This window comes from Tripterygium wilfordii, chromosome 11 (genome assembly GCF_013401445.1).
Source record: "Tripterygium wilfordii isolate XIE 37 chromosome 11, ASM1340144v1, whole genome shotgun sequence".
Lineage (NCBI taxonomy): Eukaryota > Viridiplantae > Streptophyta > Magnoliopsida > Celastrales > Celastraceae > Tripterygium > Tripterygium wilfordii.
In genome coordinates, this window is record NC_052242.1 from 13,632,793 (window position 1) to 13,646,126 (window position 13,334).

The 13,334-nt window shown below is 38.2% G+C and overlaps 1 protein-coding gene across 9 annotated transcripts; it reads right to left on the reverse strand.

Moving 5' to 3' along the window:
* Positions 1-13: 13 nt before the first annotated feature.
* Positions 14-8,097, reverse strand: LOC120009340. 9 transcript variants are annotated; one of them, XR_005470680.1, is made up of 7 exons: positions 6,799-8,097; positions 6,431-6,681; positions 6,126-6,291; positions 5,793-5,880; positions 5,311-5,459; positions 904-3,588; positions 14-55 (listed from the first exon to the last, which is right to left on the reverse strand). XR_005470680.1 is itself a non-coding variant. In XM_038859895.1 (3 exons), the coding sequence occupies exons 1-2, from the start codon at positions 7,501-7,503 to the stop codon at positions 6,935-6,937; spliced, it is 429 nt and encodes a 142-aa protein (XP_038715823.1). In that variant the 5' UTR covers positions 7,504-8,097; the 3' UTR covers positions 6,299-6,681; positions 6,799-6,934. The 9 variants fall into 9 exon arrangements, 1 of the variants encoding a protein (XP_038715823.1); XR_005470684.1 differs by lacking the exons at positions 14-55; positions 904-3,588 and having other exon boundaries at positions 5,158-5,459; positions 6,799-6,901; positions 7,203-8,097; XR_005470683.1 differs by lacking the exons at positions 14-55; positions 904-3,588 and having other exon boundaries at positions 5,158-5,459; positions 6,799-6,901; positions 7,154-8,097.
* Positions 8,098-13,334: the final 5,237 nt, after the last annotated feature.

The window sequence follows — 13,334 nt, forward strand, 5'->3', positions numbered from 1 at the left end:
AAGGGTTCATTATTAGTGCAACAACTATTTTTTTTGCATTGGTAAACGAATAGTTCTGCCAAGAAGCATTTTAAGGAGTTATTTAATATTTAATTATTGAAAAAAATCAGAGATATTTAACAATAATTATTGAAAAATCCGTTTCGAAAAAGATAAAAAGATCTCAACAACTAAGTTTCAATTATCCCAATTGAAGAGGTGTATCCATAGAATTTACTATGTATGTGATGGGCTTGACTTTTCACTTATACATTAAATCATATTCATACATCTCAACAATGTAACACTTCTAAATCCATTTAGACCATCTAAGCCAAAACAGTGACCATTTAGGAGAGTTCAAGTGATTTGGGTATAAATCTTTATAAACATTTTTTTGGGTAGTCGAACATCATTAGACAAGTTTACCTTTTGTATAGTTGACATGAACATAAACTCGAACACACATAAATTTCTCATCAGATGACATAATAAATTGGGTTAAATTGGGTCAAAACTTAACGCGTCATCACAATGATATTACTTCCAACGAGAATCAAACTTAGGATCTCTCGAGCCGATACAGTTTCGCCCGAGAGAGATTCACTAACTAAGATATCTCCAAAGTGATTCACTTAACAATTGTAGCCCAATTTATATACCATACTTTTAAAAACCCAAGCTCTCATACCTCAATATGTAAATTTTTTCTAAAAATAATAAATAAAAATCTATCTGATTTGTAATAAAGTTCATTATCAGCTTGCTTGATTTGCTTTCATCCTCTAAACGTTAGCAATAGATTCAAAATTATGACCAATCATCAATTCTTCTAGTACAAGTAGTCTTCCAATTCTTGTTTTATTGTGCGATTTCTTGTGATGAATATATTAATTATGGCTTGCAAATCATAACCACGTTTACCTTTATTAGTTCGATATGGATGGGAGTCAATGACCACTCTTACAAGCACCTTCTGCACACTGCAGTTAACGATAGAAATGGCTAGAATACGTGAGGAAGAAGCATGGCCCCACCCTGGTCTTGTGTTGGATTTTTAAGAGCCAAAAACCCAACACAACGTGAAAAACGACAAAAATAAGTAATAAGTTGAATTCTCCAAATAACCGTGCGGGACTAAATCAGAGTCAAATGCGGCTTGCAGCATTAACTTAATTAGTCATTACAAAAGTCATCCACGTTTTATTATTCTCAATTTTCACAAGGTCAAACAATTATGTTGACCATTAATTCCTTCACCGATCACTAAACCCTTGTCCCAAACATTGGAATTTCAACCAAATAAGAGACAGTAAGTGTTAGATTCAACTCCAAATCAGTTATTGGTTCAACTGCTATTGGTTTCTGTTTCTTGAAATCATAGATTGTCAAAGAATTAGGTTTCTGCCCCTGAACTTAGTCTTACCAGAAAGCAACTACACAAGCATGAATCCTGGATTACATGAAAGATACATAGACACCCAGAAAATATCTACCTGAGATTTACTTAGTCGAAAGAGATATTGTATTATATATTGGACCCCGAGTCTAATTTTAAATGAAGGTAGTTGTTATTAATGTGTGAAGATATGATCATTTCAGACGAGCCACCATCTTAGACTGGACCAGTTGTGTTCAATTCATCATCTCAGCTACCTTAGCATGCTAGCTCCACCAACTGGGGCTACCTAAGCTCATCATCATCCGAGCCTTTATCCTAAAATTTCGGTGTTTGACTACATGAATATATGAGAAACGTTTCCGCCATGCATTTATATCTACGATCATATTTTCATCAACTCCTATTGAACCAATATACTTTCCTACTACTTGAAACCATGTTTTTTTAGGTCTTCCTCTTCGCTTCCTACTCACTTCTATTCAAATTCTCCTCACAACCACACCGCTATTTCGACATTGTACATATCATCAATTGGTGTTACTCTTAGTTTAGATCTAATAATCTTATTTCTTATCTTATCTTTCGTTGTGTGACCACACATCATACGAAACATTTGCATTACATGCATTTCGACAACTGGACTAGCTAAGATAATTTTTATAATTGGTGTTGATTCACTTGTTTCATCTATCTAATTGGTCGTGGAGTCTCGCGAGGCCTCAACTTGTTTGTGACTCTTCAAACCACAGAATGGTCCAAGGCAGCCCAATTTCAATGCTTGAGAAGAACTAAACAGTTCAATATTTGGTTACAAAATTGGCTCATTTAACCCTATTTTGGTTCTCGTTGCTTTCACTAGGCCTTCGTTGTCTTCTCAATAAGAAAAATATCTTGCAGACAGCAGCCACCATCTTAGACTGGACCAGTTGTGTTCAATTCATCATCTCAGCTACCTTAGCATGCTAGCTCCACCAACTGGGGCTACCTAAGCTCATCATCATCCGAGCCTTTATCCTAAAATTTCGGTGTTTAACATTTGCATTACATGCATTTCGACAACTGGACTAGCTAAGATAATTTTTATAATTGGTGTTCATTCACTTGTTTCATCTATCTAATTGGTCGTGGAGTCACTCTCGATGCCTCAACTTGTTTGTGACTCTTCAAACCACAGAATGATCCAAGGCAGCCCAATTTCAATCCTTGAGAAGAACTAAACAGTTCAATATTCAAATTCTGGTTACAAAATTGGCTCATTTAGCCCTATTTTGGTTTCTCGTTGCTTTCACTAAGCCTTCGTTGTCTTCTCAACAAGAAAATATCTTGCAGCAGCCGACTAACATTAATTAGCATTTACACAACCACTGGCAACCCTAAACAAGGGTATTCCTCCTCCAATGCAATTTCCCCCCACAATGGGCCATCGTTCAAAGCTTATCAATCTTTCACTTTTTGACCCAACTCTAGCGGACGAGAACAACTTCTTTTTTTTTTTAACCTGATAGTGTGTGTATTCACTTGTGCGTATAGTTGGACTATTTACCTTCTAATCAGTCACCAAAGCAATAATAATACCTCCAAACTCAGTTCCACCGTACTCTCTTAGTGCAGAGTTGATCTCAGCACAAGTTGATTGGTAGTGTAGATCTACTCCTCTTATCTCAAAAAAAAAATCTTATCCCTTTTGTCAAGTGCCTAATTTCGTCTCTAGTGGGGCCAAGTATTTTTGGCCTCTCATAATGGAAACATGATAGCAGTTTATGCTAAATGTTCTGAGCAAGGAAAAGTCCAATTTCTTTCTCTTCCTTCTACTTGGTTGAAATTCAACGTGGTTCTTGACCCACTATATAAAGTAATTTCTCTTGTTCTCTATCAAACAAAATTTTACCAATTCATCCAGGCAGAGGATTGATACCAATCTAAGTCAGCACTAAAGGTTTAAAGGTTAGGCAACTCAAATGCAAGGCTTCCATGTATAAGAAAAAAAAAAGAAAGGCTTCTGGAATTAAAGAAATGCAGGATGGGATGGTGAATGAGTCACCTTATCTTGGTAGGAGAAACTGCCGTATCAAGCAACAGACGTGCAGTATCACCCAACATGGCAGGTTTGTCTCCGAGGATATTATTATTGATTTTCAATCAAAGGCAATGGTCGGCATGGTTTGATTGAAATCTCCAGTAACCCAATCAGCCAACAGGCGATGATTCTGCAAACAATGAGATGCAAATTGTCAGCTCTTTCACACATATCAGGCTATCTATTATGTGCAGTGCCAAAGTTTAGCAAAAAAGAAAATTAAATCATGGAGTCAAATCAGAGTTTTCAATGTAATTAGGACCCACAAATAGAAATCAGTATAATCTTGCCAGAAAACACTCTCGCTTTTTATATATCATTCAAAAAAGCATTCAACAGCTGACATCCTAATTAACATTGAAAGGGATATGCATAGGTATAGGTATTCTTTGATAAAGTGTTCTATTCTACGTAAGAACAGCAACATCTACCATACCCGTAAGTTCAATCCCCCTAACACATGAAAATTTAGTAAGTTGATGAATACACCAATATGCCAGGATAATAATCCTGATTTCGACTGGACAAGGGTTATAGTAACATTTCTAGCTGATTCATGCATAAGACAATAGAATAAGAGATTCAAATCCAATTTAAAAGAACCAAAGGTGTTTTGTCTTTGAACACGAAAGTGACCAAAGTTTCAGCCAAATGGGTCACTCGAGATGCTGAACTTTATGTGTGAAAATTCAAATCCGAGGAGTTTCAAAGGCAGAAGCATCAAGAATATTGTAATACAGTTGGATTTTGAGTGAGGTTATACATATGACAGCCACCCGGAATAAGAAAACAAAGATGAGTTTCCTGTCTCAGAAAACAATTTCTCGTCTTATTAAAAAAAATCAAGCGTTTTGATAGCTTTCATCAGTTGGCATCATTGATTTTATAAATTTCCCGCAAGGGAAGGGATAACAATCTTTAATAAACCTTTGATGCATATGCCATGATTATTATTGTTATTATTTTCATATCACATCAGCTGATGCAAAAGGAGAGTCCAATTGCCAAAACCTAACACCATTATTGCGGAATAAGACTGCTTAATTTAATAGGCAGTTTTGTAGGTTTGTAACGTGACAAACTCTAATGGTCCCTGCTCAACAATCTCCATCATCCCATGCCACCTTCTAGTAAGAAACAACCCATTGCAAACAATAGAACACACTAGTGTCATCAATGCATCAGAATTAGACATACGAGTCTCTGTAGCAAAAAAATGCATCAGAAGTGCAACTCTTAAAGAGGCACAATGGAATATATATTTAAACTTCTAAGAACATGCAAAGAATAGGATTCTTTGTCAGACCCAGCTCCTATTCTAGACTAGCATCAAGGCAGAAACAGCTCAAGCTATGCACTCCAATCACAATACACTAATCCATTATTTCTGATTTCCTCTATGTGGATTCAAGTCCAGTTCATGTTCGTAAACTTCCTTGTATTCTCACCACAATAGTCTAAGATATTTGGGCAATAGACGGTAAATGTGGATTCCAGCTTAGTACATTATCTAAATAAGCAGGCCATCTCATCAGATTAGGCAGAAAGAGTTCGGGGCCCAAATGGCATAGCCCTAGATCTCAAGATTTTCCTCCTATTAGTTAATCATAAAATGGATTGGGCCTCTAAAAAGTAAATTAGTTTAGCTTCCCACTAAAGTAGCGAACTGACCCAAACCCAATAAAGAAACAACATACAATTGATGAGGGAAACCATAACATTCCCAGTGGCTAATCAGGCCTATTTTAAGCTCTCAGTATTGACAAGGAGAGCTTTGCGATGTTTCAGGCGTATGTCAATATTACTTTTAGGCACAAATAATTACGGGATAATATAGGAAGATCCTACTGACTTGAAATTTCTTTTGCTAGTGTGCGAAGGAAACGGTTCAGAGACTTTTGTGGCACCTAGGACAGCTGCATCAGCCTCTCTCTCATCCTCCGCAACAATTGCCAGGTGTTTCTGAACAGTATGCACTTTCCAGACAAGTTTGCGCAACTCCTGCAATAAAGATGCTGCTATAAGAAGTAGAAAACAAAATGTTCCCATCAAGAATTAATTGCAAACACTGTGTTTGCACAAAAATTAAACGTAACAGTAAGATTATGTCAAGATAGGAAGTTTTCCTTGAGATGAAATGGCCAAGCTCTAAACTGCAGACTGGTTAAGCGAGGGACCAGCAAGTTTGATGGCATTAACACATGAACTTACTTCAAATGTGTCTTATATAACACATTTAACTTAAAAGTTTTTCTTTTTGTTTGGGATTCCTAAGTAAGCCTTTTAGCAAATGGAGAGATAATACATGATTTAACATGGGCGCATATTTCTTACCTGAAGGTCAAAATTAATGTTCTGAACCGAATAAACTTCATTGGTAATGTAACATCCTTAATGATCAGGCACTATACTCAAGTAAAACCTGAAAAAGAACGAGCAAGAAGTAAGACTGAGTCTCAACTGAGCTTGCTGAAACATAAAATCATGAGTCAAGAGTAACTCCTCTAAAAACCCATTCTGTAGGGAATTTATTTGCATACTAAAGGCACAAAGCATAGGGGAAATTTAATCAGAAGCCTCAAGGGGTGTACCTCAACAATCAGAACAAGGCTTCAAGCCATCACAAGACTTCAGCATACAATTACGGACAACGATATTATACCATACCTCCTCATCCTCAGCTTCTTCATATTTCATATTCTTCAATCTTCATCCTCTACAGACATATATGTCTTTGTACCAGATAAAGCCTGCACCCAACTAAGGTCGCCATCTTTTGTAGCCTGAATTAAACCGTCCAATAATTCAGGTTCTACATCTCGTAGTAATTTCCCTAACAAATATTTGACAAATAACTTATAATTCCATTGGTGCAAACCACAGAGCATAGAAAGAAATAAAGCTTATCATAAAGATTATGCCATGGTAAGAGGTGAACATATAACCTAATGGTAGAGTTGCAGGGTTATAACCTAGAGATCACAAGTTCAATTCCTGAAAATAGTCTCTATGTGGAGTAAGATCTGCGTACATCCACCCCGGCCACCACAAGAGTCTTGTGCACTGGAGTTGTTTAGAAATAATAAACAAAATGTTCCCATCAAGAATTAATTACGCCAAACGAGGGTTCAACAAGAACCCCTCCGAACTCAGCTGCCAAGGAGGGCCTAAACTTGCATATGCATGTAACTTTTCCACATAAAGGGATATTAATCTCATGCCACTGCATACATTTCGAAGACAAATAATTCAGCCTTGTAAACAACATTTACAGCCTGATTGAAAAAAATAAACTGCTTCGGTAAAGAAGCTGAATTCATAATTTTGTACAAATGCATACCAATTAAATTGAAATGCCTTCGTTTTCCTTCACGGGGATAAGGCCTTAATAGTTAATATCCGCCACAAAGAAACAAACACCTCATCTTCAGAAAAAACCTTGCCTGTAAAAGTTTACTCAGCATATCATTGAAAGATTACAAACAACAGAGTTGGTCCAACTGAAGCGCCTTAACTAGCATTATAGCATCTAATACTTCTTGCTCAAGAGAAGCCCTGCTAACATCGGAAGCAAATGTAACCAAAAACAAGTCATATGTTAATTGTCATGCCAAGAGAAGCTTCAAAGAAATAGCCGCCAGTGTATCAACCTGTAGCTCGCTAAAATGAGAAATAAAAAAATCTCTCGGATCTACCTGAAGATGCGTTTAATTTGGAGTGTGGAAAATGAAGCGAGATCTATACCCCATTGGACCGCGCGCTTAGCTTCCCGCGTCCTCTGGTTCCGGCTGTTCCTCTCCTCGCCAACAGAGTCACTAGCGTCGGTCCTTCTGGATTGGATGGCGGTGAAGCATCGCGCAATCTGAGCCGGCGCGAACGTTGATGGATGCTTCGGCAAGTGAAGAGCACGCTGGGAAATGAGAGATTGCTTTCGCGGTTGCAATTGAGGGCGGGTATAAGGGAAGCAACGCATTAAGGTTGCGCAAGAGTAATAATGTTGATATAACTGCGGCAATTGCCACAGAGGCCGAACCAGTAGAGCCATGCTCGCTTCTCTTTCACTTAGCAGCACGCCGAACCAGTAGAGCCATGCTTGCTTCTCTTTCACTTATCTGCTGCTGTGAACCAGCGGACGCGGTGGCTATTTGTACGCCGGTTTCGTTTTCGTTTAACTAGGAGGCGCAGGCCGTTTCTTATGGGCCCTATAATGGAGCTCTAAGAAGAACTTTTTTTTAAAGGCCCAATTAAGGACTAAGGGCCATAAGGCATTGTTTCAAAGTCCAAACTTCGGCCTATTTAAACAAAGACTGGTTACTGTTTAGTCGTAAGATATGGGCCTTTGTTTAAGTTTCGATGGATCAAGTTCTTTCTACGTCCAACTTTTAGCCCAATAACATCCATGGCCTAGTGAACGAATCCACTGCCGTATGGCTGACCGACGATTATTAGCGATTTCCGACTTCATGCAGGGGAGTTGCAGTCTGTAATCCAAAACGAGGACGGATTTCTGGAGCTAGCTCACCCTCCGGGATCATGACCCATCTAATATCGACCATTTCAGCAATACTGAACTCATTAGTTCAAAAGGTGTATGCTAATCATTCTCTCATTAGAGGTTCAATTATTTTCGAAGGCATGAGCTCACTGATTGGACCTCTATTTTGAGGTTCTAGTGTCCTTTAATTAGGATGTCCTTTAAAGGGTATGACTTCCTACCCTTTATCCTATTGTGTTGTGCTTTGTTGTTCATACATGCTAGATGGACTTTAGGAGGGGACGGGTAGGTTCTTTTAGGGATTCACTACCAATTTGACTGTTAATTTTTTATTCTTGTTCACACGTGCAAGTGTATAGTAGGTTCCTTGGTTTCTTTTGCGAAATCGATGCATGTGATTGAGTGGGATGACTATAATCAATTTCTCTTGGAATGATTGAGACCTAGTTTGATATAGAATTGTGTAGTTGAGCAGACATCTTGGCATTAAAGCATTTGTATGACTGCGTTTTTGGATCTTTTGTCTGAAAAAATTACCTTTTTACCCTTCTAATTCCTTTGAGCCATTCTTCATTGATATACATTGGGTTTTGGGTGATTCTCTTCATTGATATTCATTGGACATCCTATAAGCGTGTTCTTCAATAGCTTTGCATTCATTACATTTGATTACTGATAAGTGTGATTTTTGTATGTGCCACTTGCTTATGAACTTAGGATTGATTGATTCATTAGGTTGAGAGATTTGAGCCTAGCCTATTCATTTGTGAGTGATCATAAGCCTATATTTCTTTAAGCCTTTTATTTCACTTACAAGCCTTGTGTGAACCATTTTCCCAAATATTTCCCACCTTTGGTTGCAAGGTTGGGTAGGAGCCTCAAAAATAAGTCGGCAGTGATATTATCCCTCCTTATTCTGAGAAAAAAAAAATTGAGGGTGGTTGTCACCAAAAAAAAAAAAAAAAATGACGCATAGAAAAAAAATCAAAAAGAGGTGTATGCAATAAAGTTAATCCTTTGTGTGAAAAAGATGAGAAGTGTTTGAAATTGTGGTACAATGGAAGAGGTGACAAAATGAGAACTTAGCTCACATGTTTGAACTTAACCTTGCAACTTGTTACCTAGTTCCAAATTCTTCCTACCTTGTCTCTTAGCCACATTACAAACCATTTAACCTTTTGATGAATTTGATTCAAGGTAAGCAAGCGAGTTGGCGGATGCATTAATTGCTCTTGTAGGTGATTTCTTTCTCAAAGCTATGCCCATCCAAATTATCTTTTATAAACACATACATTTAATCCAATTGTGTAAGTCATTTACTTAGCACAATGTTTTTATATTTTTGTGTACATTTGGGATTAGGGATTTATGAACACCAAAAGGTTCCGTAACAAGGTTTTACTTGTGTGGATGTATTGAGTTGTCTTGCTTGATTGCACTTATATTTTTCATAGTAAAAAAAAAAAAAAAAAAATGTTCTTAGTCATCTTTGAGGGGATTTGAGATTGATTTTCTAAAGATTTTGCATGCTTTCGACTAGCGGGGGAATTGGGGGATTAGCTCTATTTCTTGCATGTGAGAACTTAAGAATAATTTATGGTGCTTTCAAAGTAATAGTGGATCCCTTGGTAAGTGTTTGTGGGTATCGCTCTGATAAGCCCTCACGAGACTACAACTCGTCCACTAGGGTGACCTAGGGGTTTAAAGGCTTGTTGCATGCGCTAAATGCAACCGTGATGCCTACGTCAGTGAGTTAGGATTTTATTTAGCAAATTTTAGTTTTAGGTAGTGGTTGCATTGCTAGGGACTAGCAACGTCTAAGTTGGGGGGTGTGATTGGACCTCTATTTTGAGGTTCTAGTGTCCTTTAATTAGGATGTTCTAGCACTTAGTTAATGTATTTGATTGCATTTTAGCTTAATTTTACACTTACAAATGTTTCCCCTTGGTTTTGTAGGAATCGGACCTTGTTCGGGCAAGTTGGAGCACTTTTTGGGCACTTTTTGCTGTGAGGTGTCGGGACACTTCCCAAGGTGTCCGGACACTTACCGTCCGGACACCCACAGTACCCGTCCGGACGCTTTCTTCACAAATTGAGACAGAGGCTTCAAAGTTGATGGACGCATGAAGTGTCCGGACACCCGTCCGGACACCTACGGCGAATCTGCAATTTTCTGCACCGAAATTTCAAGGGCATTTGGGGTAAATCATGTATATAACCAATGGGGAACGTTTGTATAAGGGTAGTTAGGTATTTTCAATGGTAAAAGGAGGAGAAAACCCTAAGATTTCTTCTTACTTCACACAATTCATCTTCTCCAAGTTCTTGCCTCCATTGTTTTCTCTCTACTTCTCTCTCTAAGTTTTTCTTGGTTTTTCGTGATTTCGTTTGTAAACATTGATTTTCATCTATAAAATTGATGTTTATACCCATTATGATGAGTGGCTAAGTTCTCTTTCTAGTTTCTAGTCCCAAACGGTGGGTGCTTGGTTTCAATTACTCAAGGTATGTTCATGGAATTGTAGTTTTGATTTTGCTCTTTTAATTTCGTGGTTGTGTGATTGGATCTATGGAGATGACATATTTGATTGTATCTTTGGATTGTCTAGTCTAGGGATTGCATCTAATGTGTTTGATTGAGAATTGTTAAACCCATTGCATGATTTCCTTAATTAATTGAGTTTTCCATTGCATAGCTATTAATTATGTGTATTGATGATGGGGTTTTGGGTTAATTTAGGAATGTGCATGGGAGAGTTATGGTTAATTGATCTTTGAGTGTGAAACTAGGGTGTTAGCCAAGCCGAGCCCCAAGGGGGAACATTAATCCATAATATTAGGTGCTTATCCCTTTGCGTTCATCGTAGATTAAGAGACCCGATGGCCTACATGTATGAATTGAAGTCTTATATCCCAATTCTCTTTGCATATGCATGATTGATAGTATCACACAATGCATTGTGTATGGTTGTGTGTGTTTGCAATGATACCTTGAGTATGAGAACCGAGTAACCACCGGGACGGATTAGAGACTAGGTTTTTAATTAATTGTTTTAAATCCAATTTGTGCTTACTTTGATTACAAAATCGCTCATGCTACCGAGTCATTCGGCCCATTTCTTTTACTTGCTTTTATTTGATATTCATTGTGTTTATTAGTGTTAGCTAGTCATTTGCATATCATTCACTTCAAATTTGCATTGCTTCCTCGTGGATCGATACCGGACTCACCGGTTTATTACTTGACGATACCCTACACTTGGGGTAAGTACACACACACTTTGGTGTCGGTCAAGTTTTTGGCGCCGTTGCCGGGGAAGCGAGTGTCAAAGACGGAGCTGGGTGGCTTGTAGATGCTAGCTTTATGCTATTAAACGCCATCAAATAAGGAAGGAGCACGGTCACGCTTCAAGGGTAACTTCGTTCCTCCCTTTTACTTGCTTTCTAGTGTAGTGGATTTAGTGTAGTTGCTGCAAAGAGAAAAAAAAAAAATTGTGAGGAGAACTTGGCGGATGGGGCTAACTTAGATTCCTGTGGGCGATGGATGCCACCTTGTTTGCTACTTGGTAGTGATACGTTGTTTGAGAGAGCTTTGCGCATTTTTCTTTCTATCACTACTTGCTACATCTTGGTGTGTAATTGTTCCTGAGGTTGATTGTCATTCTATTCCTATCTTTGCTCCTGTTCTTGCTTGACATTGTTCTTGGTTGTTTGTTGATTGAAAAATCTGGTGTTACTTGACTTGGTTGGTTGCCATCTTTCGTGTTATTTGATAGTTTTGTTTGCCATCATGTCTCATCTTAGAGATAGTGTCGCTTTCTTCACAAATTGAGACAGAGGCTTCAAAGTTGATGGACGCATGAAGTGTCCGGACACCCGTCCGGACACCTACGGCGAATCTGCAATTTTCTGCACCGAAATTTCAAGGGCATTTGGGGTAAATCATGTATATAACCAATGGGGAACGTTTGTATAAGGGTAGTTAGGTATTTTCAATGGTAAAAGGAGGAGAAAACCCTAAGATTTCTTCTTACTTCACACAATTCATCTTCTCCAAGTTCTTGCCTCCATTGTTTTCTCTCTACTTCTCTCTCTAAGTTTTTCTTGGTTTTTCGTGATTTCGTTTGTAAACATTGATTTTCATCTATAAAATTGATGTTTATACCCATTATGATGAGTGGCTAAGTTCTCTTTCTAGTTTCTAGTCCCAAACGGTGGGTGCTTGGTTTCAATTACTCAAGGTATGTTCATGGAATTGTAGTTTTGATTTTGCTCTTTTAATTTCGTGGTTGTGTGATTGGATCTATGGAGATGACATATTTGATTGTATCTTTGGATTGTCTAGTCTAGGGATTGCATCTAATGTGTTTGATTGAGAATTGTTAAACCCATTGCATGATTTCCTTAATTAATTGAGTTTTCCATTGCATAGCTATTAATTATGTGTATTGATGATGGGGTTTTGGGTTAATTTAGGAATGTGCATGGGAGAGTTATGGTTAATTGATCTTTGAGTGTGAAACTAGGGTGTTAGCCAAGCCGAGCCCCAAGGGGGAACATTAATCCATAATATTAGGTGCTTATCCCTTTGCGTTCATCGTAGATTAAGAGACCCGATGGCCTACATGTATGAATTGAAGTCTTATATCCCAATTCTCTTTGCATATGCATGATTGATAGTATCACACAATGCATTGTGTATGGTTGTGTGTGTTTGCAATGATACCTTGAGTATGAGAACCGAGTAACCACCGGGACGGATTAGAGACTAGGTTTTTAATTAATTGTTTTAAATCCAATTTGTGCTTACTTTGATTACAAAATCGCTCATGCTACCGAGTCATTCGGCCCATTTCTTTTACTTGCTTTTATTTGATATTCATTGTGTTTATTAGTGTTAGCTAGTCATTTGCATATCATTCACTTCAAATTTGCATTGCTTCCTCGTGGATCGATACCGGACTCACCGGTTTATTACTTGACGATACCCTACACTTGGGGTAAGTACACACACACTTTGGTGTCGGTCAAGTTTTTGGCGCCGTTGCCGGGGAAGCGAGTGTCAAAGACGGAGCTGGGTGGCTTGTAGATGCTAGCTTTATGCTATTAAACGCCATCAAATAAGGAAGGAGCACGGTCACGCTTCAAGGGTAACTTCGTTCCTCCCTTTTACTTGCTTTCTAGTGTAGTGGATTTAGTGTAGTTGCTGCAAAGAGAAAAAAAAAAAATTGTGAGGAGAACTTGGCGGATGGGGCTAACTTAGATTCCTGTGGGCGATGGATGCCACCTTGTTTGCTACTTGGTAGTGATACGTTGTTTGAGAGAGCTTTGCGCATTTTTCTTTCTATCACTACTTGCTACATCTTGGTGTGTAATTGTTC

What these genes read in the sequence shown, in the direction of transcription:
- LOC120009340 (XM_038859895.1), bottom strand. Translation starts at nt 7,503, where the DNA reads ATGGCTCTACTGGTTCGGCCTCTGTGGCAATTGCCGCAGTTATATCAA. An exon ending in CAAATTAAACGCATCTTCAG is followed by an intron (nt 7,014 to 7,153) that starts GTAGATCCGAGA and finishes CGATGTTAGCAG; the next exon opens with GGCTTCTCTTGAGCAAGAAG.